This window comes from Vespula pensylvanica, chromosome 4, assembly GCF_014466175.1.
Source record: "Vespula pensylvanica isolate Volc-1 chromosome 4, ASM1446617v1, whole genome shotgun sequence".
Classification (NCBI taxonomy): domain Eukaryota; kingdom Metazoa; phylum Arthropoda; class Insecta; order Hymenoptera; family Vespidae; genus Vespula; species Vespula pensylvanica.
In genome coordinates, this window is record NC_057688.1 from 2728843 (window position 1) to 2751373 (window position 22531).

Consider the following 22531-nt stretch of genomic DNA (forward strand, 5'->3'; position numbering starts at 1 on the left):
CTTCGTTTTTCTTGACATTTTTCTCTTCGTATTTTTTCTTAAATATATATACTCCGTATACATACATACATACATACATACATACATACATACATACATACATATATATATATATATATATATATATATATATACACACACACACACACACACACCATAATGTATTCTCTTCATAAGTGCAAGTGACTTAACTTATACACAAAAGTGCAGTGCTAGTATTCGTTTGAAATATGACCTTAAATATTTGGACGAATTCAAGAATTCTCGCCATCCTTTGGCAATTGCATCCGATTTCGCTTTTGTTCGGTTTCACACCCGAATAAAAATACGTCATGCGCCGTATGATTTTCGTATCTCATTAGGAAGCCGAACATAAGATCAGAATGCTTACAACAAATGGATTAAAAAAAGGAAACGTTGTCTTAAAAATATAATTGTACTAAAGTATACGATGTCTGCACCTCTCTCTTTCTCTTTTTTCTCCTCTTCCTCATCTTTTCTCACCCTCTATTTGTTGCGATTACAATGAAAAATAAAACATTTAAAAGAATACGAAGGCACTGCTGGCTAGATCACGTATATTCTGTTCAAAGGGTACGACACAATAGTAATCTATAATATACTCTTCGATCATCGTGATTTAACTCGTTTCTCGATAATCTTAGGAAGACAATGAAACTTAAGGAACTCGAAACAACACTTGCTTTCGAGAAACTGTTGTATTTACTACGATCATGACGAGGTCATCAATCATTTATTCACAATTCGAAGGAAAGACTTGACGAGCCTAACAACATTGCACCAATCCCAAAAATTAAATTTTCCATCGACACCAAAATTCTCAAAAAAAAACCAACGAACAGTCACTTTTGTCGTTCTTCTAAGTTTCAACTAAGTTTCAACATTGACGATTATCGATCAACTGCCATTAACTACTTCTAATGTTTTCTCTCATTGGAATTAAAATTTAAACGTAAATATTAATCTCAATCCTATATTAGAAGATAGAGGATAACTTGCTTGCAAAGAAAAAGAACTACATTTTCCCAATCGGCGATAACAAACTAGCAAAATCTTGTTTCTCATCAAGAAAAAAGCTAAGATGATTGGAGCTGTAAAAGTGCTTGAAGACGTTGCAACTCTTTTAATAATTCACGATTCGTGTCTTCCAATACTGTCAATCGATCCCTGTACGAAGAATTTTCGTTTGTCAACATGGTGACTCGCCTCTCTAGACCATCCATATATTCCTTTTTCTTTCTTCGTGATTCTTGTGCCGATATCTAAGAAAAGTAAAAAACATATAGACACAGATAAAATAATAATCCCTTAATAATTTCGTCGATAAAATAAAAAGCTATCATACCTTATTCTTTATTTTTCTTCGTACTTTCTTCAAAGATTTCTCTTCCTGCTTCGTTAGAGGTAATTTGGTAGGTACAGGATAACCCTCAGCTATGAGAGTTCGTTTTTCTTCTTCCGTCAACGTTAAAACTCCGGTGGAACCTTTCTGCAATATCACGATGTCAAAATAATACAATTCATTTATATTTAATGTTATCGATCGATATTTAATTGAACGAGTCTTACTGGTTGACAGGAAATTAAAGGTGTGTGAATGGGCTGCCTTGTTGTATGTGTTGCATTGGTGACATAGAGTCTAGGTGTTAAAAGACCTCTAATATTCTGAGAATGCGATGAATTTTGAGAATCTCGACGTTCGGGTGAACAAGAAGCGGACGCTGTACCTTCGCTATCTGAACTCGCACTGCTGGGTGGAGTTGGAGGTAAGCTTTGTCTAGATGTGCGACTTCCTTCGTATTCTTCACACGGTACACCATATTCTTCTACTTCCATATTCTAAAAAATAATAGAAACATTTTTACATTATATAAATAAAGTAAATACGAAAACAATATATTTCTATCAAACGCAGATTAAAGTGATTTATTTTATAAATACATTCAAATATTGATATCTAAAATAATTAAATTATATCTATATAAAATATAATATAATAGAATATAATAATGATTATATTTTAGAGAATAGAATTCCTATATTCTATATATATTGAATTTTTTTTTATAATAAATTAATACACACACATACACACACATATATTGATTTAATTCGGATAATTAAAATACTAAACTTAATTAACTCATTGTTATTACATATTCTATTATTAAAAATAATAATACACGAATATATCAAACAAATTAAAATATTAATAATATACCTGATAATAATCCTCGTCGTCTTCCTCGCTATCGCTCGTAGGTGCAAGTTGATTCCTCGAAAAGTGTAGATTTTGTGGCGATACCATTGTTATCGTACTTTTATCGTCTATAGTCGTACTCGACGAAGAACAAGGCGTATAAGGACTACCAGGTGCACTGAGCGGTTCGCCCTTAATTTCGGAATAATCGTTATCTTCAGGTACTACATTAGGTTTCTTCAAAATTACGGTCGAGGTATAAGTTGTCTGAAGGGGTAACGGCAACGATTGATCCTCGTTTCGGGATGCATTCATTGAAATTGCTAGGAAGCACTCGTCTTCCATATCTGCAATTAAAAGTCGCGTTTATATTCTATTCACTATACAATAAGAAAAAACGTAACAATATAAATATGTATTATACCTATGTGTAAATATGTATTCCTAGCTATATTATTTCATATATATTATATATTTATTATACGTACATATATTTATCTCTACACGTTCGTAAATACTTTATTATACATCTCTATTTTGCGGATATATATTTATAAAGTCTGTATTTCAAATATACTCTACATACAATCTAATACATACATGCATCCATCCATACATACATACATATATTTATTTATTTATTTATATAAATATGTATGATATATATAATACTTTCATCACAAACGATTCGAGTAAAATAAAATCCTCAGAGAAAAAGTTCCTTAAATTCTTTCCACAATTTCACGCTTTTCGAGTTGAATATAAATATACAAATAATAATTGATCCTCACCATCGAATCTCGGCCGGATATCCAGAGATTTGCTGTGATCCAGATTATTTGAATCAATAGATGAAATGGTGTTGACCGCCATTGTACCAGCCGTACTAGTGGAAGGTACAGAATTCTTCGGTGTACAAGGATTGGTACCAGGAGTTGCTGGACTCGGTGGAGGACTGGAAGCCAATAAACTATAACTATGTTCGGATTTTATAGGACGTGGTCCACCTAACGCAGCATCTGTCATCAAACGATCTCTTAGAACGACACTCAAGGATGACTTGTCCCTGAGGCACAAAACGTTACCCCATTCCTCTTCTCTCGACGTCATTGATACCTCCTGTCCAAGTCCCTGTAGAAAAAAAAAAAGAAAATTTTATTATAGAAAGAACTTTGAAAATGAAAAAATAACCAACGTGTAGAATGACTCACTCATAATATATAATCGAACAACGTGACCAGTTGCCGTAACATTTATAACATCGACCTTATCAAGCTATTTCATATAGGAAATTATACCGATAACGTTTATCGATTGATATTTGAAGTATTCCATCCAGCAGACTGATAACTTTCGATTTTAAGTTTAATCATCTCTTTTTGTTTTCTTTCTTTTTTACAATTCCAGACAATATTCTAATATAATCTCATTATGTTCTAATTCACGAATTATTTATGAAGATTAATTAACTGTTAATGTACCAATGAAAACATTTCTTCTTAATTAGCGACGATACTTTTATTTCGATAGAATTCTAGGCCCAAAAGTAAAAGGATGATATCATTTGTATTATAAATTATTATCTGGTAAAAGAGATAGGATATCTAAATCGAAATATTATATAAATGTTATTTTAAGACCGTGTTATTATTAAACCATAGATTATTACTTGAACTTCTATCATATGTAAAATTATATTTTCTTTATTATTACATTCACAAAAAATCTCGAAGAAATAATTTCTTCTTTATTCAATAAAAAAAAATTTATTTTAACTTTATTAACGAAAGACCATCGATAAATTGGGATAGAAACCAAGAAAGCGATGAACCCACTACTTTGAGGTCAGTGCCCTGTCAAAATGCGGACGATTGCTTTCCACATGGCTCTATTTCCTCTTCTTTCATCGATAAATTTATCCGAAAAGTCTAAATCGAGAATAGAAATGAACGAATCAAAGAAACAGAGAAAGAGAAAGAGAGAGACTTCTATAACATCTGTGTCGAACATAACTTTTAGAACATTTAATCGTGGAAAATGATATAGACGAAGATATAGACGATGGCTGATAGATTCAAAGCAAGATGTCAAGGACCTAAGATTATACGACCTGTTTACGACGTCAAACATCCGCAAGAAGAAGAAGAACGTTGACAAACGAGACAACTATGATGACCGGTCAAGTTGAAGGTCGGACAATAGCCAAGTCTGAAGGAGAAAAGAGGACATCTGCACTTCGGAAGCATTACAAAGATATGCGATACCTTTTTCGTCTTCTTTTTCTTCTTCTTCTTTAGGATGTAGAACTAACTGGGAGACTCTCTTGAAAGAAAGGAGGGGGAACTTAGCCATCACGAGTAGTAAGCAATGCGGAACTCCACTACCTGCCAAGGTCAAAGCTTCTCCCATCTCAATATTTTTTTCTTTCTCTCCTACTCTTTTCTTCTCATGAAACATTTCACAGTTTCTTTTTTAATAAAAAAAAGCTTTTTGCTTGGAACAGACATTTGTTTTTATTCTAGCTCTTTTCAACATTTTTTTTATGTTTCTTTTAAAAAAAAAAAACATTTCATATATTTTGATTTTTTCTTCTCGAAATATACCTGTTTCCAGTGATAATGTTTAATCGTTATTTATGTTAATAATACAGAGACTTTTATATAATTGAAATCGTAAAAAACAAAGTTTGTTTTAAATGAAAAAAATATTTTCTAAAATATTAATCTTAGCCGAATACTACTTTATCATCTTAATTGACGATTCTTTAATAAAAGTCACGGTCTCCGTCTGATGAAGATAAAAAAAAGAAAAAAAGAAAAGAAAAAAAGAAGTTAGGAAACAACTTTCATTTTGAATAATTTGAAAAAAAAATTGTTGTTTCTTTCACCAGTCGACATAAACCGACAATTCCTTCTCATTATCACCAACACGTAACGTAAAAATAATTAGCAATAATTATTCGTGAAATATAATATTAGCAATAATCAGTAATACTTAAAAAAGTGCGTTTATTTCGAGCACATTCAAAGTTCTCAGGTAAAACCTTATTTTTTTCTTCTCTTTTCTCCTGTTCAGCCAATCGTTTCGATTTCGTTACGGATCGTGGGATCGAGCGTGGATCGAGCAAGAATCGGTGTCACTGATCGCGGAGCAGAGACCTTTGCTCGCACAAGCGGACGAAGGAACGAACGAACGAACGAATGAACGCGAGAACGCGCGTATGGAGCTCCTGCATTCGCGAACAATGCGGAAGCCGGCCAGATGCCAAGGTCACGGTAAGGTTTTTGTTTTTCATTTTCCGCTCGACTTCCCTCTCTCTCTATGTTCTTTTTTTCCTTCTTTTTCTTTGATGTATCCTTCATTTCATACGATAAATAATTTTATTTGCATTTAATTGCATACATTCAATCATTTTTCATTTTGCATTATTTCAATTTTATCATTTGGTTTCCCTGTCGATTATTTCCTCCCTCTCCCCTAAAAAATAAAAAAATACAAATTGTCGGTCATTTAAAATAAATAATAATTAAAATAACAATTGATTTTGCTATAAAGAAACTTGGTTTCAAAAATAATTTGCAAATAATTTTATATTACAAAGATATAGCAATAGATAATGAATCTACATCTATATTGTATATTTTTTCTTTTTTTTTTTAGATAGATAATTATGTACGTTTTATTCTATTAATTTTGTATTATTGTCAATTGTTCAATGTACCGGTAAAGCAGTTTCGTCTCATCTTAATAAATTACCTTTTTATATATTCCATATTTAAAAAATTACTTTTTCCTTTTACACTCGTTTTCGTCATTCAGATCTTCTTCTTGATTGCTTCTAAATGCTTATTTCTTATCTTCTACTTTTGATTTCCGCCGGAAACGATATAAAAGCAGTGATATCTGACATTACCTCCTTAAATTTAACACGTTACCGTCCAACACTTTACGGTTATAATGATACAATACAACGTAATAAGATATTATATTCAAATTTAACCTTCCATTTAATTAACGTTTAATAGTAAATGACCTTTTTACATTCCTGTAGTATATAATACATAATATATAATAATGTAATAATATATGTATACTGTATGTATACAATATATAATCTATGATACTTTATAATATATTCCATGGTACATAAATAGTACACAAACGATATTACAATTAACTATGAAATTGTATAATAAAATATAGTAAATAATAAAATAAAAAATGGAAACCCATTTTTATGAGCATCCAATAAAAAAATCTGTTATATATGTATAATTATATATGACCAGACGATAAAATGTTCATAAAGATTCCTTACAGGCCTAAATATACCGTTAAAAACTACTATGGCGACACGTTTTATACGTAAGTACTTACGTACGTCTTCCTACCTATTCCAAAGAAGAAAAGAAAGAATTTGCATCCTCGCACTTTGCATACTAACTCCATCACCTCTAAAATCTTTTTTTTATGTGAGTAAACGTAAGTTCAAAAATAACAAATCATCTTTTTAACAGACAGATTAACCAGTAGATAGATTACCAGCAGAAGATTCTCTTTTTCATTATTTATTATTAGTCTTTAAATGGAATTTATTCATACGAAAATAAAAGATTCCTCTTGCAAAATTCGTATAATTCAATAGATTTAAATTTAACAAAAATACAAACTTTTTCTTTTAAAAATAATAATAATAATGAAATAAATTTGATAGATTAAAATGAAAAAGTGCAAGAGAATAGATAAGATCGTTTTTCCTATAAAATAAAAATCTATACGCTGTAACTATTAAGTTAGTCTATGGAGAAAAAGTAATAGAAAGGCATTTCGATTGGAATCTTTCCTAGCATACAATTACGACTTCGTCATGGCCATCATCGATCTCTAGCAAAGAACATTTCGATGAAATTAGAAATACAAATGCAACGGTAAATTTCTACCAAGCTCTTTCGCTAAATAAACATATTTTCGAATATTGGATTGACTTCTTCGAAAGTGATATCGCAACACGTTAACGATGTTGTAGATCATCTTTTTTACCGACAGAGTAACGAGACAATTAAAGAAATCATTTTTCTTTTCTGACTTTCTTTTTTTATGCAAATAAATTTTAAAAATTAATATCGACTGTTAATCGTCTATAACCGAATTTTTCCATATCTAAAAAGAATCATACAATGTGAAATTTACAGTATAATTTATATTACTATAACTATATTTATTAAATATAACTAATACTTTGCAAAATATCTATGTACCACTATACCTCTATTTTTTAAGTTTTCTTTCATTTTCTTTCATAACAAAATTACATAACGTTATAGACATAATTATTAAGAAATTATGAACAAATATAATTTTCCAGTTGAATAAAAAATCTTTAATATCAATAATAAGAAAATTTTTATCTAATCCTTCGATGAGCAATTAACATTACGTTATCGAATAAATCTACAATTTCTATCATTTATAATTATAATAGATCTTGAAAAAAATTTCACGTCGTCCGTTATAATCAACGTAAGAAAAATAGTGAGAGATGAAGAAAAAAAGAGAAAGAGAAGGGAAGAAGTGATGATGTTTCTGTGGTGTGGTAAAACGTAGACTTTACCTGCTAGTACCAGCCTCGAAGTCACGAAAAAAGGTGAACGGCCTCGAGAATCTCATCCAAACCGTAGTACCGTCACTTTGTCTACTTTCTTGCAGGTTAGATGAGAGGACGACAACAAGTCTTTCTCTCACTTATCTTTCTATCTCTCTATCTATCTACCTTTCTCTCTTTCTCTATCTCTCTTTCTCTCTTTCTTTCCTACATAGATACAACTCGTTTCAAAACCAGATTTCTTCTTAATGTATAACCATTCTCTTGGACGTGAGATATTCTCTCTCTCTCTCTCTCTCTCTCTCTCTCTCTCTCTCTCTCTCTCTTTCTCTCTCTCTCTCTCTCTCTCTCTCTCTTTATTTATCTATCTTTATCTCTATCTCTATCTATCTCTCTTTCTTTTTCTCTGAACATTAAGAAACACAAGGAAACCTATATAACGAAGTCGATCGATCTTTCCCTTAGTTTTCTACATTAGAATTCTATTCCATCGGTGAAGGTCGTTTTCTAAGATATCGATCTTAATGCAAGTAGAATTGTGACCTTTTCGGCTTTTACATGATACTATAAACAATAATTTTCTTTTTTTAATTTTTCCTGTGATCTTAAATTAACAATTAACAATTAAAAAGAAATAAAATGAACAAGTGAAAATAATTTTAAGGAAATGTAAAAGAAAAGAAGATATTTTATGTATATGTACATATGTACTATTATCTAACGATTGCTTTAGTTTTAAATAATTCTTCTTTTCTAATATATTAAGACCTAACCGTCAAATCCATTTAATTATTTGAGTAATAATCAAACATAATTATAGGAGATAAACGTAATCCTATGTTCACAATTTCAAATAGAATTATCAGAGTCAAAAAATGAAGAAATTGTACATTTGTTGACGATAAGATCAATGGTAAAGGGAATATGGTCATTTATTATATTTGAACGATGACTAGAATACTAAAATATGATTACTAAACATACAAAATGAAGTATCGCTTTTATGATCATGCTTAGTCAAAAGGAATCAATGTAAAATGTTTAACTGGCGATTGAATTTGAATAAGCCAAGATTTTCCAAGCAACATTAACATTATTCGTCCTCAATTTTTGTTGCATTACAAAATTCCAAGCGATGAATCATTTAGTAATTCCTTTCCTTTTATTTCCCAATATACCTATCTACTATATACGAAGTTTAACGGATCAGCAAATTCCCTGGCCAATCACAACTCGTAAAAGTATTACAAGCTTGTTTCCGAGGACACGTAAAAACGAGCCAAGCGATCTTCCTGCTTGATTTCCTACGAAGACTGTACCGTTAAGAAACGGAAATACTGACTCGACTTATTAATCGTTAACGGATGTTACTGACTAATGAACGTCACTAATAAGCGACTAACCAGCGATCAGGTTGATCGATAACAAGTAGAGTGAAGTACTTACATGTAGAATCATTGACATCTTTTAAGATAATTAGACTTTTTTCTTACGCACAATTTATTTACAAATAAAATTAATATTTCTATTTCGAGCAAGTTTTTTTTTCATTTACTGTAATCTCCAAAATGGTTACTAACTCAATTGAGAATTATGGAAACACGCTTTATCAATATACATATTCAGCAAATAAAACAAAACTTTATCACATATACGACGTAATTTGAAAATACAAATGCTCTTTATCTTCTTTATTGTGTGTGTGTGTGTGTGTGTGTGTATGTGTGTGTGTATGTGTGTGTGTGTGTGAACATAAAATCTCTTATCATTGAGAAACACGATACAAGTATAAACAACAAACATGCATCTCTATCACTGAATGAAAATATCTAACAAAAATTCGATATATAAATTAATATAATAAAAAAAAATTAATATAATAAATAATGTTATTAATAGAGTGTTGTTCTATATTATCTTTAATATTTATTACTATTTTTTATAATAAATTATAGGTGACATTATTTGTATTAATATAAAATCCTTAATCTATGTGTTTGTAATTTCTCTATAATTCTTACTATATTTATTCAATCCAGATGAAATTATAATTAAATATTTTTTAATCAAAATTTGTATACTTTTTTATGTTTTGTTGAATATTTTTTATGATAAAAAATATAAAGTACCTAATTTATAGCAATACCTTAGTAAATAAAAAAATTAAATTTATAATGTACTCCATAATTCTAAATTGAGAATCACTCTAAAGATCAATTTGAAATTATCGATCTAAATTAATATAAGTGAATGTTGAATATTCTACATATAAAGTTCTAATATGCATCACTACATTAATAAATATTAATAATGCGAAATTTAAAACCTCTTTGTGTGTTTGTGATTTCCCTATAATTACAGCTTTGTTTTAAATATGACATTATGCTTAATGGAGAAAAATGTACTAGTTTCTATATACTAAAAAAATATACTAGTTATAAATGTATATTATATTAAATGTATATTATAGTTATAAATGTATATTATAAATATATATTATGAAGTTATAAATCTATATTGTATAGTGTTAATATTTTTTTGTATCTTTTCTTTTTTTTGTTTCAAATCTTTACATTCAACAGGTGAATGACTGAAAGAAAATAAAGAAAACTTACCGATAAAAACTCAAGTAAAATAATTAAATAAATGCTTAACTTTGAATCACGTGGCGGCAAATCACAATTACTTCTTCTATTTATATTTCGTCTCACAATAGTATACTGCTGTATAGCTTGAATATAGTTCGTCATAGAACAGATTTCTTTGTAAAGTTTCAGACAGTATGGCCGAGCCGACTCAATAATTGGTTTCTTCTTATCAATCGAGGTCAAGCTCAAAGTTGCTACGTAGATAAAGAAAAGAAAAACTCGTGAAAACTTATTTGAGGATAAAACCAAGAGCGATAAGAGTTACGTTCGTTCCAAACGATTATCATTTCTCGCAAACAATTTGTCCTCGCAAAAAATTACTCGTTGCAGTTACATAAAAGTTTTGTAAAGTTCACTAAATCCTCTAATGCATATAGCCAAAATATTTCACTAAAAGTTCATTTTCCAACCATATTTAAGTAATATTAAGTAAAACTAATTAATTTTAATTATATTAAGTAAAAAAAGTTCTTTTAAAAAGTATAATCTCATTAAAATTATGATTCATTATAATCAAATGTGATATATTGTTTCATTATTAATATATGATATTAGATAAAGATATTTGTTTGCTAATGAAAACCTTAGAAGACTCTAATTTATAAAAAAAAAAATATATTATCTACCACAAAAATAGAACAGCAATTTTTCCAGGAAACGACAATGACGCAGTGAGATCGACTTAGGAAAATAACTGGACAAAGTTTTCTTCGAGGAGTTCGATTGAAACTTGCATAAGGAGAGCTATATTGTGGTGCCAAATATATACAACGATCGATGGTGCCATCGTTTCCGGAAGAAGCCGTCTTTCTACGACGCCTAACCTCCTCCTAATGGTATTTTATTGTCGCGCCTTCAGAATTCCTTATACAAGCAGAAGTCGTTATACTCTTTTTACACCTTTATTCTTTGTAACTTAACCCATATATTGGTCAATAGACCCCATAGGAATACTAAAATGATCTTTATAGTATATCAAACTCTTACTCATATTTTAATAGTTTATAGACATGTAGTTTAACGATCCTTAGACTCTTTCGATATTTCCAACAACGATCGAATGAACTTTAACTTTTTTTCATTTATGTGCATGTGTGTGTGTTAATAATTAAAGTTCAAATACTAATGAATAGAATGAATAGAAGAATTTTAGAAAAAAATGTTTATAATGGTTACTAATAATGAAATAATTTATATACAATCTAGATCGTTACTTGTAATGCATGCATAAAAATATAATAGATATCCTACAGTACATTTTTTTGAGAAAAAATCTAAATCTCCATACGTTCGACTTTCTGTTCGGTGAAATCATATGTGACTTTATTCGATAGAAATGGTTGCTCGTTCTCCGAACGTTACAGATGTAATAGATTGGCGTCAAAGGTCACGGTACAGTGAACTCATTGCAAATTCCGTCGATGCTTTCCAATTTGTCGCTCGTAGATTCGAATAAGAGGAGAAAAAGGAGAAGAAAAAAAAGAAACTAACGGTGATAACTGCGACGATAGTAGTAGTGGTGGTGATAGTGATGGTGATGGTGATAGTGATGGTAGTGGTGGTGGTAATAGTGATGGTGGTGGTAATAGTGATGGTGATGGTAGTGGTGGTAGTTGAAAAGGCAGAGCAAAGAATGAACTAAATGGGAAGTGTCAGAATCTAGAAAGAAGACGCATAACAACAACAATTCTTCCTCAATCGTGATTTTATAAGCAGAAACATGTAAACTTCGATCTTTGATCTATCTTCGTTAAATTCAACATCATCTTTCTTTCTCTCCTTCCGAAGAACTAAAAAGCTATTCATTGATCATTCAAAACCTATTCAATGATAACATTTAAACTGATAAAAAAATGTGTACGTATTTAAACATATTTTTCTTAATTAAAGTTTTTTAATTAATTAAGTTAAATATTTCATTTCAAATAAATCTTTTAGATTAAATTTAATTTTACCAAAAAAGAAAAAAAAAGGAAAAAGGAAGAACAAATTTCAAAGTTTCGTTACGTCATTGAAATTTGTATTTATTTATTTCTTCTATTCATTCCCTTCATCTATTTATCTTCGTAATTTGCATTACGTAAGCTGGTCATCGACAAAGGCAATCGATAAATTTTCAATAACTATAGTCGTAACGATAATATACTTTTCCAGATAAACATCAGACACTATTAATCATAATCTCTCAAGCGTCCTTCTCTCTCTCTCTCTCTCTCTCTTGACTTAATTACTTGCAATTTGAGAACCATTCATTAAACAGCATCATTTTTCTTTTTTTTCTCTATCTTTCTTGAAAAAGACTCTTCACCGTATTATCATATTTACGTGGGTGACCATTTTATTTTTACAGAAGGTTCTGTCGTAGTTTTTCTTTCTCTTTTTTGAACACGATGTTTCCGGCAAGCAAGTCGACTCGCAAGTACTTCCGGTTTTGCGCCAGAACTCAGCCAACCGATACGTTCCCGTAGAATCATCAACCCACCCCCTCTTAGTATCCTCATGCAAGTTAGTCGCATAGTCGACATGATTCCGACGTAACTACATATACAACTACTACGCGGACTTTTATCTTTAGCCTAATTAGATTAGATAGAAAATTACAGACTTATATTCTTTGCCAACACAATAGTTACGTATCGGTGTTGGTAATATACAATAAATAATATGTAATAACAATATATCTATAATGTTCAATTCTACCATATGGAAACTTTGTTTAAAATAATTTTAAATCGATTCAAATCAATTACAATCAAAATAACGTAATATAATACAAATGTAACTAAATAATATAAATAGATATTATGTACATAAAATGTAGTTTAGAGTATATTACTATTTTACATGTTATGCAATTGTAATACAAACTACGTTTATATAAAAAATATTATATTTTAGTTACATATTTATTTTACTTATCTACATTTATAATACGGATATTTATACAAACTACGTTTATATTATATATAATGATATAATAAAAATAATTATATATAATAATATAATATAAATGTAGTGTTCTCTCTTATCATATTTACTGAAGTTCACAAAATTTCAAATCCACATAATAAAATCCAAACCAAGTTAGCACCTTATCTAAAACTAATCTTTAATCTCTAAAATGACATTAGTTTTCTTTATTGAAATCGAAATTTCATTGTAACCTTGTTCTTTGACCTGTTAACCGGAAGTATTATTTTATTTCAAACTAAAAAATAAATTATCATTTACATTCACATCGATGAAAAAATATTTTCGTTGTAACAAATAAAAATATATCATTTCTTTTTTCACCTTGTTTTTAAAAGTTTTTATTTAAATTATATTCCAATCAGTTAAACTACTGATTATGTCCATGTCAAAACTAATCAAAAATCGTTTCGATAAACAGATTAATGACATCATCAAAATAATATTCTATAGATAATGGTCAGGAAATTTTGAACTCGGAAAGAGATCCCTTTTTTTTGGCATGACACCAAAAAGACAGATCAAAATGATGGTCACTTAAAATTCAACGACTAGCAGGATGAGAATGTTTGTTATCTACTTGTGATAAATATTCTAACGCCGTGCGAAGGGGAGAACTCATTGCCTTGTTTAAGAAATAGATATAAACAGCGGGAAAGAGCCCGATTATCGTCAACGCCATTTTCTAAGTACTTGAATACCGTAACCTGCTGAACGAACTTCTCAAGAAAAGGTGAAAAATCTCTTCCGTGAGTTTTCCGACCGTCCTACTTTCGCTTCTTCTACGATATTGTCGTCTTTAAACCGATTTCATTATTCCACCGCGGAATCTTCTCTCGCTCCTCTTAGGAATTCCTGAGAATAAAACTCTAAAGTTAGGCTTAAGTGAAAGAACAAACTTTCAATGAAATTCTTGAATTATATACGACTTGTTTGGAATATTTCACAGTCTCTAAAACAAAAAAAATGCAATGCATTTTTGTAAACTCGTTAAACCTACAACGCACGATAGCTAAAAATAACTAAAACTGATTGGAACCTTTTATAAACTTAACAAGCTCTGAATTTTCGTATATATGCGGGAAATGTTGTTTTTTATAATATAATAGCGATTTTAAATATCTTTAAACAAGTGTTATTCTCGAATTTTGCAGTTGTATTGATAATATTTTTTATAAAAATGCACATGAGCATCAGATGTATATAATGCATATATTAAAAGTATTCGATATTAAACTATTTTTTATAACGACTACAAAGAAATTATATTATTATTATTTGTCAATTATTATTGATGTAATATAGCAAACTAGTTTCTCTATACCTATTAAAAATTCATTTATTTAGTTTATACGAAATTTTTCGATTTTAAATAATGTGTAAATACTTTTTTAATTCAGTCGTTAATATCCGATAATTTTATAACAATGGTCATTTGTTTTAACACAAATATACAAGAAAGTGGAACGACAAAAATGGAGATTTTGTGAGAAAAGAGTTTAAAGATGTTCCACTTTGATACGTAATGGGACATCGTCATCGACATTACTGCTTACGTCAGTGCTTACATCTGTCTCGAGAGAGAAAGAGAGGAAAGTAAATTGCTTTGCATCGTCCTGCGGAGGCGGCTAAATCAGATAGTCGGCTTTCATCAAAGAGTTAAACCTACGTATTATTTTTTCATGAATCCAATATCGATCAATACCAATTAAATCTATGCCTTTTTCCACCTACGAACTCATATAAATCTGCTGGTATAATATCCCTAATAAATTCGTTAAATTAATTTCTACATTTTGGCGAATTGCTTAATAAATTATTTAATAATTTCTTACTTCAATTCGATCGATGAATCATAATGAATAATTTGTAAATTAACTGAAATAATAGAAACTTTTACAATATCTACGACATTATTTTCTTTTGATACTTCTTGTAATCAGTGACACATTTATATGACTTCAGAAAATAACAAATATGTTAAATTACTACGAATTGATATACGACTCTATACTGGAGATTACAATTTGAAATTGTATAAATTAGATTCATTCATTAGTTCGCAAAAAATTGTCTCCGAATCCAGATATACTTGTATGTAATATATTGTAGGGTGTAAAAACTCACTCTCTCTCTCTTTTTCTCTCTCTCTCTCGCTCGCTTTTATGTATGTATACGGACATTGCTTTAACAGCGAGAGACATAAAAAGAAATAGAGATATAAGAACGAATCCTCAGCGGTCGATGACGTAATTATTCAAGAAGGGAATTGACTCCCCAAATACGATGACGCACGATAATTTAGTATGCAGACGCCAAACGGCTTTCAATTTCGATTATAATGCAATGATGAACTTCCTTCTACGTTACTTGTTACTTGTACGTCGCGATATATTATTAATCGAGTATTAACTAACGATAATCAAAAGCGATAATAGCGTTTATTCTCTCATATACGATAGAAAGAAAGAAAGTTATAAACAGATAGAAATAGAAAGAAAATGAAAAACTTTTAGAAATGAAAATGACGTGATAAATATTAAAAAAGAATTGTGCTATTAATAAAAACTTCTCGAAAAAGATTATTAACGAAACAGTAATACAAACAATAATCAACAAACGTAAATTACGTAAGAAGACTACATTGATAACAACGTCTAGCTATTGATAATAAAAATCTAAACAGATAGAAGAGGGATCAAAGTAAATAGAAAACATATGTGTTCGTGTATTTCGTAATAGCTAATAGAAGATTTAGAAAATTTCGAAGATAAACCGAAATGTCTCAAGGAAACGAATATCGTATTTAAAAAAAAATTAAAGAACAAAAATTTTTCTTGAAAAGAAATACTCGGAGAATATTATGCGTTTTTTTGATTACTTGAATATTTCTATCCTCTTATATCATATTTAATACATCTCTGTTTCTCTCTATATCTAAATATGTATTTACACGTGTACATCTAAAAATAAATAAAGTTCGCCTGTTTCGTCCAGACTTTACGAAAAGCACCAACCGACTAAGGTTAATTGAAAGAAGGAAATTATTTATACAGGTGTACGAAGTTGTTCTAACGCCATCGGCTGCCCGTACACTTCTAAACATTGAACATGACTGTGTCGACATATTATATAAAGTCATTCTTTCTTCCATCCCTTCCTTCTCCTTGTCATCCGTTTTTGTATGAATATTCATCTTATAATATTTACAAAGATCAAATGAAGTATAAAGGAACACCTACCTCACATGCTTTCATTCTCCCTCTCTCTCTCTCCCCCTCTCTCCCTCTCTCCCACTCTCTTTCTTCCTCCCTCCCTCACCCTCCCACTTTCTTCCTCCCTCCTTCTCCCTACCACTCGCTCTCTCTCTCTCTCCCTCTCTCCCCCTCGCTTTCTCTATACGAGATATATTAAAATTATATTTGTGATAAAAAATTTTGTTACGCAACGTTTATCGAGGATGATAATTCCTCACTTCGGAGAAACATAAAAAAAGGACACTGAAAAATCGTCCTTATCAATTCAGTATTTATTACCAATAGCGAATAAAAAATATAGAAGCGTTTAAAAAATATTACACGACAATATAGAGGTAAAAAAAATATTTATTCTACTGTTAGAAAAATAAAATTTACTTGTTAATGATCATATTATAGATAATTAAAGAACGAATTTGTCAGACCATTATATGACATATTTAACGATTGCATTTTTTCAGCAAAGTGTAGAGATGAAAAGAAAAAAGAAAAAAGGAAAGAAAAAAAGAAAATGTAGATATTAGTATTAGGTCACAATGAATGGACAATTAATAATGATCAAAAAAATAAATGACTATAAATAGTTAAGTATGTACAATGTACATACATATGTCAAACATAATGTAAAGACGATGGAATATAAAAGTATACACCAAGTGCGCCTCAAAAGGCGGGAAAATACGAAATGTCGTAAGAACCGTGCGTTATCGCTTTCGACTACGTACAAAATTTCAAATGTGGTAAATATGTATGAATGTACATATATCTCGAAAGTACTGTTAGGACGTTCGAGAGAAACGCTCGTTAATTACGCATTACTACGAAATACTACCGTACACTACCGGACGAGATACAGTTCGTTCTAACATTTATAAGTAAGAAGTAAGTTGTTGTCTGAATAAAAAGTAAAACATTTCAAAGTAATGCTATCGTTCTCGGTACACTTCGTTAAGCTCGTACATACGCGCACGCACGCGCACACAGAACACTGAAAGATCGTTACGTTCATTTTGATGTGAACTTACGTACATATGTATATATGTACATAGGTGGTAATCGATTAATATCGTATTGTTCTCGATCTTCGAATCAATTCAGATGATGGATCGAAACCCAAGGTCGTAACGATAACGAAAAATATATTATAATTGTCGTAAGGTAATTTATCATATATTTTCTAATATAGATTTCTAAAAAGAAAAATAAAGTTTAAATAAATCCAGAGGTGACGGATGTATAAGGATTTTTAGAATAAAAATAAAAATTTTATTAAAAATAATCACGATGATATGTCTAAAATAAATAAAAAGAAAATAAATAAAAATCAAAAAGAAAGAAAAAAGAAACTTTGTCAAACGAAAGACCACAATATGACATTTATATTGTTTCTGTCATTTTAGATCGCACATAAAATTGAAATCGAAAGAACGTTACGGTCATGATCGCAGAAAACGTGTTTTGCGTTTAATGTTATCTTTCTGAGATGTAATTCTTTTGGGAGAATAAAAATGGCATATAAAGGCCAAGAGACTCACTGGTTCTGTGAGGTAAGACTCCCACAACTCCCTGAGATCGCTGCTTCCCACGTCGTAGAATTCCATGATGGCCGTCTCTTCTATTCGTTGATCTTTCTCCGATCTCCCGGTGTGTTCACTGTCCTCAATCAATCGTACATACTTGAATGCTCATTGACGCCGTTTATAACTTCAAACCACGAGCATCGTGATTCTCCTTGAAAGGACACCGATACTTTCCAACGGAATCTATAAATTAACGAGGAAATAGGCATTATAATTCAAAGTAAAACATCCAATAAAAATCTAATAAACGAAGAAAACTTTCAAAGTCACATATCTTTCTTAAAGATAAAGACAGAGATAAAGATAGATAGATAGATTGATAGAAAAAGAGAGAGAGAAGGAAAGATTTCTATCTAGATCCGTCTTATCGGCTACGTTGTGATCTATCAAGAGATTATAATAAAATATAAACTAGGGTGATTGCACGATCATCGTCGAATGTAAAAAAAATATCAGGTAAATATATACCTTTGATAATTGCACGACATAAATATCATAGAAATAATTTATTACGTTACTTCAAATTTATAGAAACTTGCGACAAATATATCGGACAACTTACGTTGTAATACTTTCATGACAAGATAACAATCTTGAAAATGGCATGAAAATGAATTTTATTTATATATTTTTATTGTTCGAGCGTTTTTGTATTGCATGCCATAATAATAAGCAATGCGTCGAGACAAATCGTAATGCGTTGTAACGAGATCAATGGATCCGTCTTTTATAGGTTAAGTACGACATGATGCCTTTTCAATCCGTCGTAGAATAAATGGGAGAGAAAAATAGAGGAAGGGGTAGTATGGGGGCGGTCTTAAAATGGAGAACGTAACATGAGCGTAAAAAAATCCGAATTTTACGATGTACATAATCTCATCGAAAGTCTCTCTTGTATGGTAAATAAATCACGATTTTCGTTATACCTTTTTCTCTGTTTTCTCAAAAAAAAAGCTACTTCGTTAATTAATCATCGCTCGAAAGCTAATAATAATTCAAAAATAACACTCGCTATGCGTGAGAAAACGACAAAAAAAAACGGAAGAAGAAAAATGGGGATGAAACGAGAAAAAGTTCGATGTTTTCGTCGATGCCTATCTTTCTCTATCGGTAACTTAAGAAATCTAAAAAGTATTGCGGTCAGGATACGTTAAATACTATAATCTTATATCTTTTTCCCTCTTCGATCTGGCTTAACGGAGATGCGAGCACAACATTTCCTCCCGATGTAACTCGTTTATTATAATCACTGAAGAATGACAAGCTCGTTCCACGTGAGAACACGTTCGTTCGCTTCACTAGAATGTACATACATTCATACGTACTATACATACGTATGTATGTTTACCGAAAGAGATTAGGAAAAAAGAAAAGGAAAACAAAAATAATAAAAAGATAAAAGAAAAAATACAGTAAAAATAATACGATAAAAAAAGAAAACGTAAGCGAGGAAAAAATACAATCGAGCTAATTCTCGCGAATATTTATTTAGATGTAAACAATCAATGTTTGTATGTCTCCACCCTCCACACCACCTTCCAAAAAAAAAATATAACACTTGGGATTTGTTGGACCACTCACGATGGACAGAGGTGCGCGTTCATCCGTTCGGTAGCAGAGAAAAAGGTCAACGTGCGAGAATCGTGGACGGTGACCGAGGTGTATGCGCAAGAGAAGACGATTCGTTCCTGGCATATCGACGAGAAACTGATTGCAAGTTATTCTCGATTGTAACGGTGAAGATTCTTCCAGAAAGAATATACGTGATCTCATTCAATAATCTCTTAAGATCTAACGTGAAATAAAACGTACATTTAAATGAATCTGTATGAACCTATATGTACAGTATATATGTTTTGATAAATCAGAGCAACACAATATAAGAAATATTACCGTAACACCTTGGTACCGGAATATAACGGATTACTACGTGTTATCAACATCGCTAGATTATCTCGTTGCCGCTCAAAACAAGTATATTCTTTTTCCAAGAGCAATAATCGCGTTTCAAATCATGGTCCTTTGTAATATCATCGCATATGTGCGTGTATGTATTTAGTGCGTAGTACGGTGCTCGCGAGAAGATTCAAATATCGTCAAATTCGTGACTGGATTCTGACGAGAGATTGAGAGAGAAGGGAGAGTGGGAGGTGGGAGGTAATATGAGAGGGTGGTACGGGCAGATTCGTATCGGATACGATACCACCAGATGGTACATATATATGTACTCTACAAGCTATTCTCTCTCTCTCTCTCTCTCTCTCTCTCTCTCTCTCTCTCTCTCTCTCTCTCTCACTCACTCACTCTGTTTCTTTCTTTCTATCTTTCACTCACTCGGATACGGAGATTTCGCGGGTGTGCGCGCGCGCACACTGGCACGTGCGGCATAACCCAAGAGAGAATACCCAGACGGTACACCTTTCACTATACTTTCCGATTTATCTCAACAATAAAAGAAAATTCAATAAGCTCTTTGAACTGTCGCACGTATAATACTCACCGAAATACGCGCACGAGGTATCCTCTTGCGAACCTTCCCTTTTTTTAAATAGACAGTACGAATCCTCCAGATGGAGGGACGCGAACGCACGGGGAGGAATGTTAGAAGAACGATAAGACGGGAAAGACCGATCGAAAGGACGAAGGCGCCGGTCTGTTTTTCCGAGAAGAGGGGGAAGCGACGAAAGAAAGAGGAAAAAGAAAAAAATAATGAGTAGGGAGAAAGGAAGGGAAGGGGAAGGAGAGATGATAGCGGATGACGCGGATGAATTCTCGTAGAGGTTGCGCGAAAACAGATATGATCGATCCGTCGTCGCTCTTGGAATCAGCGCGCCGCGAATGACCGTTCTGTAACTGGTAAAGACGGCGCCAATTGGATGCGAAACCTCCTTACTATTTCTCTCTCTCTCTCTCTCTCTCTTCTTCTCCTCCTCCTCCTCCTCTACCTCCTCTTCCTCTTTCTCTTTCTCTTCCTCCTTATTTTCCTATTCTTCCTTCTTCTCCTTTTATTTCTCAATTTTCTCTTAACACGCCTAAAGCTATAGACATAAAGCTATAGACAGAGAAGATACGCGTTTTTCGTTCCCTGATGGCGTACCACCGTTCTGAGTAACGCCAATAGACTAACTTACTATGAAGAAAGAGGAACAACGGTGAGGAGGGTGAGAGGATAAGGGCGAACACGGACGCACCCGCCTCCACGTACTTTGCCGCCGCGAATGCGCCTCTAAGCGCGCGCACGTGCTGCTTGTACCGCAGCACTACTGTTCGAGTTAATCGACCAATCGCGTACGACCACCTGTTAGATGCCCGCTATGACGCGCCGACTTACGTGTTACCGACCAATCGTCGTTCATCTTTGACTTTCCTAACGACCAATCGCAATAGTCCTTTATCATTTTTTTCTGATGCTGTCTGCAACGAAATTCGCGGGAAATATGTTTTTCTTATCGAATTTACATAATAAGAAATATTAGTTAAAGTATCGATTGGTAGTGCTTTTTTTGTTTTTCTTGTCTTTTTTAAGAAAATTTAAAACCTGCCAACACACGTGATACTACGAACAGTTCAATTAACTCATTTGCTTTAAAAAGTAATTTCCCGATGACACATTTATCTATAATACAAAAGCGATCGATATACTTTCTTTGTGAAACATACTTTATGCTGGTCACAATAAAATTCGACGATCTTAATGCGGGTATTAGTAATTACATGTCGCATGTTTATTAACTATGCGGGTATCATTCTTACGGGCGTATCAATTTGAAATTTAAAAATGTGTAACTTTTTAACATGATCAATAGATTTGTTATAGAAAAAGAAATATATATTATAGCGCGTCTATGTTAATCCAATTCGTTCGAATTCTATCAAAAAATCTAATAAATCTATAGAAGGGAAAATCGTGTAGTCTCTCGAAAATATGTTGAATCATCCGTGTTCGTAATTAACTTGCGAGACGTTTACCTTAGGTATCGTGTTATCTGGTAAATGATAATCTCTTATCGTTCTTATCGCGATAAAGATATCGATTTCTTAAAAGAGGCTACATTTTGTAAAAACCTTAATGAGTATTACAATGTAATTTAATTTTAATTATATTTCTAAATTCACTAAGAAATATTGATTACATCATATACATTTTACAGCCCAACTTTCCCGTGATCCAAGATCTTGTGTGATTATGATCAGGTTTGAAAATATATAGGACATCTTTAAAGTGAGTAATAAAACTTATATAACGATCTATG

General features: G+C 31.4%; 1 protein-coding gene across 4 annotated transcripts; it reads right to left on the bottom strand.

Annotated features, from left to right (window-relative positions):
• Positions 1-417: 417 nt before the first annotated feature.
• Positions 418-21217, bottom strand: LOC122628806 (cyclic AMP response element-binding protein A). 4 transcript variants are annotated; one of them, XM_043811473.1, is made up of 7 exons: positions 20779-21217; positions 18234-18461; positions 3013-3352; positions 2243-2568; positions 1591-1860; positions 1367-1510; positions 418-1283 (listed from the first exon to the last, which is right to left on the bottom strand). In XM_043811473.1, exons 2-7 carry the CDS (start codon positions 18297-18299, stop codon positions 1098-1100), a joined length of 1332 nt encoding a protein of 443 aa, XP_043667408.1. In that variant the 5' UTR covers positions 18300-18461; positions 20779-21217; the 3' UTR covers positions 418-1097. The 4 variants fall into 4 exon arrangements, with proteins under 4 accessions (XP_043667408.1, XP_043667410.1, XP_043667409.1 ...); XM_043811475.1 differs by lacking the exon at positions 20779-21217 and adding an exon at positions 20172-20521; XM_043811474.1 differs by lacking the exon at positions 20779-21217 and adding an exon at positions 19860-20083.
• Positions 21218-22531: the final 1314 nt, after the last annotated feature.

Bases quoted from the DNA above. Each gene is read 5' to 3' on its own strand.
- LOC122628806 (XM_043811473.1), bottom strand. From the start codon at position 18,299: ATGGAATTCTACGACGTGGGAAGCAGCGATCTCAGGGAGTTGTGGGAG. The intron at 2,569-3,012 runs GTGAGGATCAAT...TTTTAATTGCAG, and splicing joins TATCCGGCCGAGATTCGATG to ATATGGAAGACGAGTGCTTC. The intron at 1,284-1,366 runs GTATGATAGCTT...TACTTTTCTTAG, and splicing joins GAAGAAAAATAAAGAATAAG to ATATCGGCACAAGAATCACG.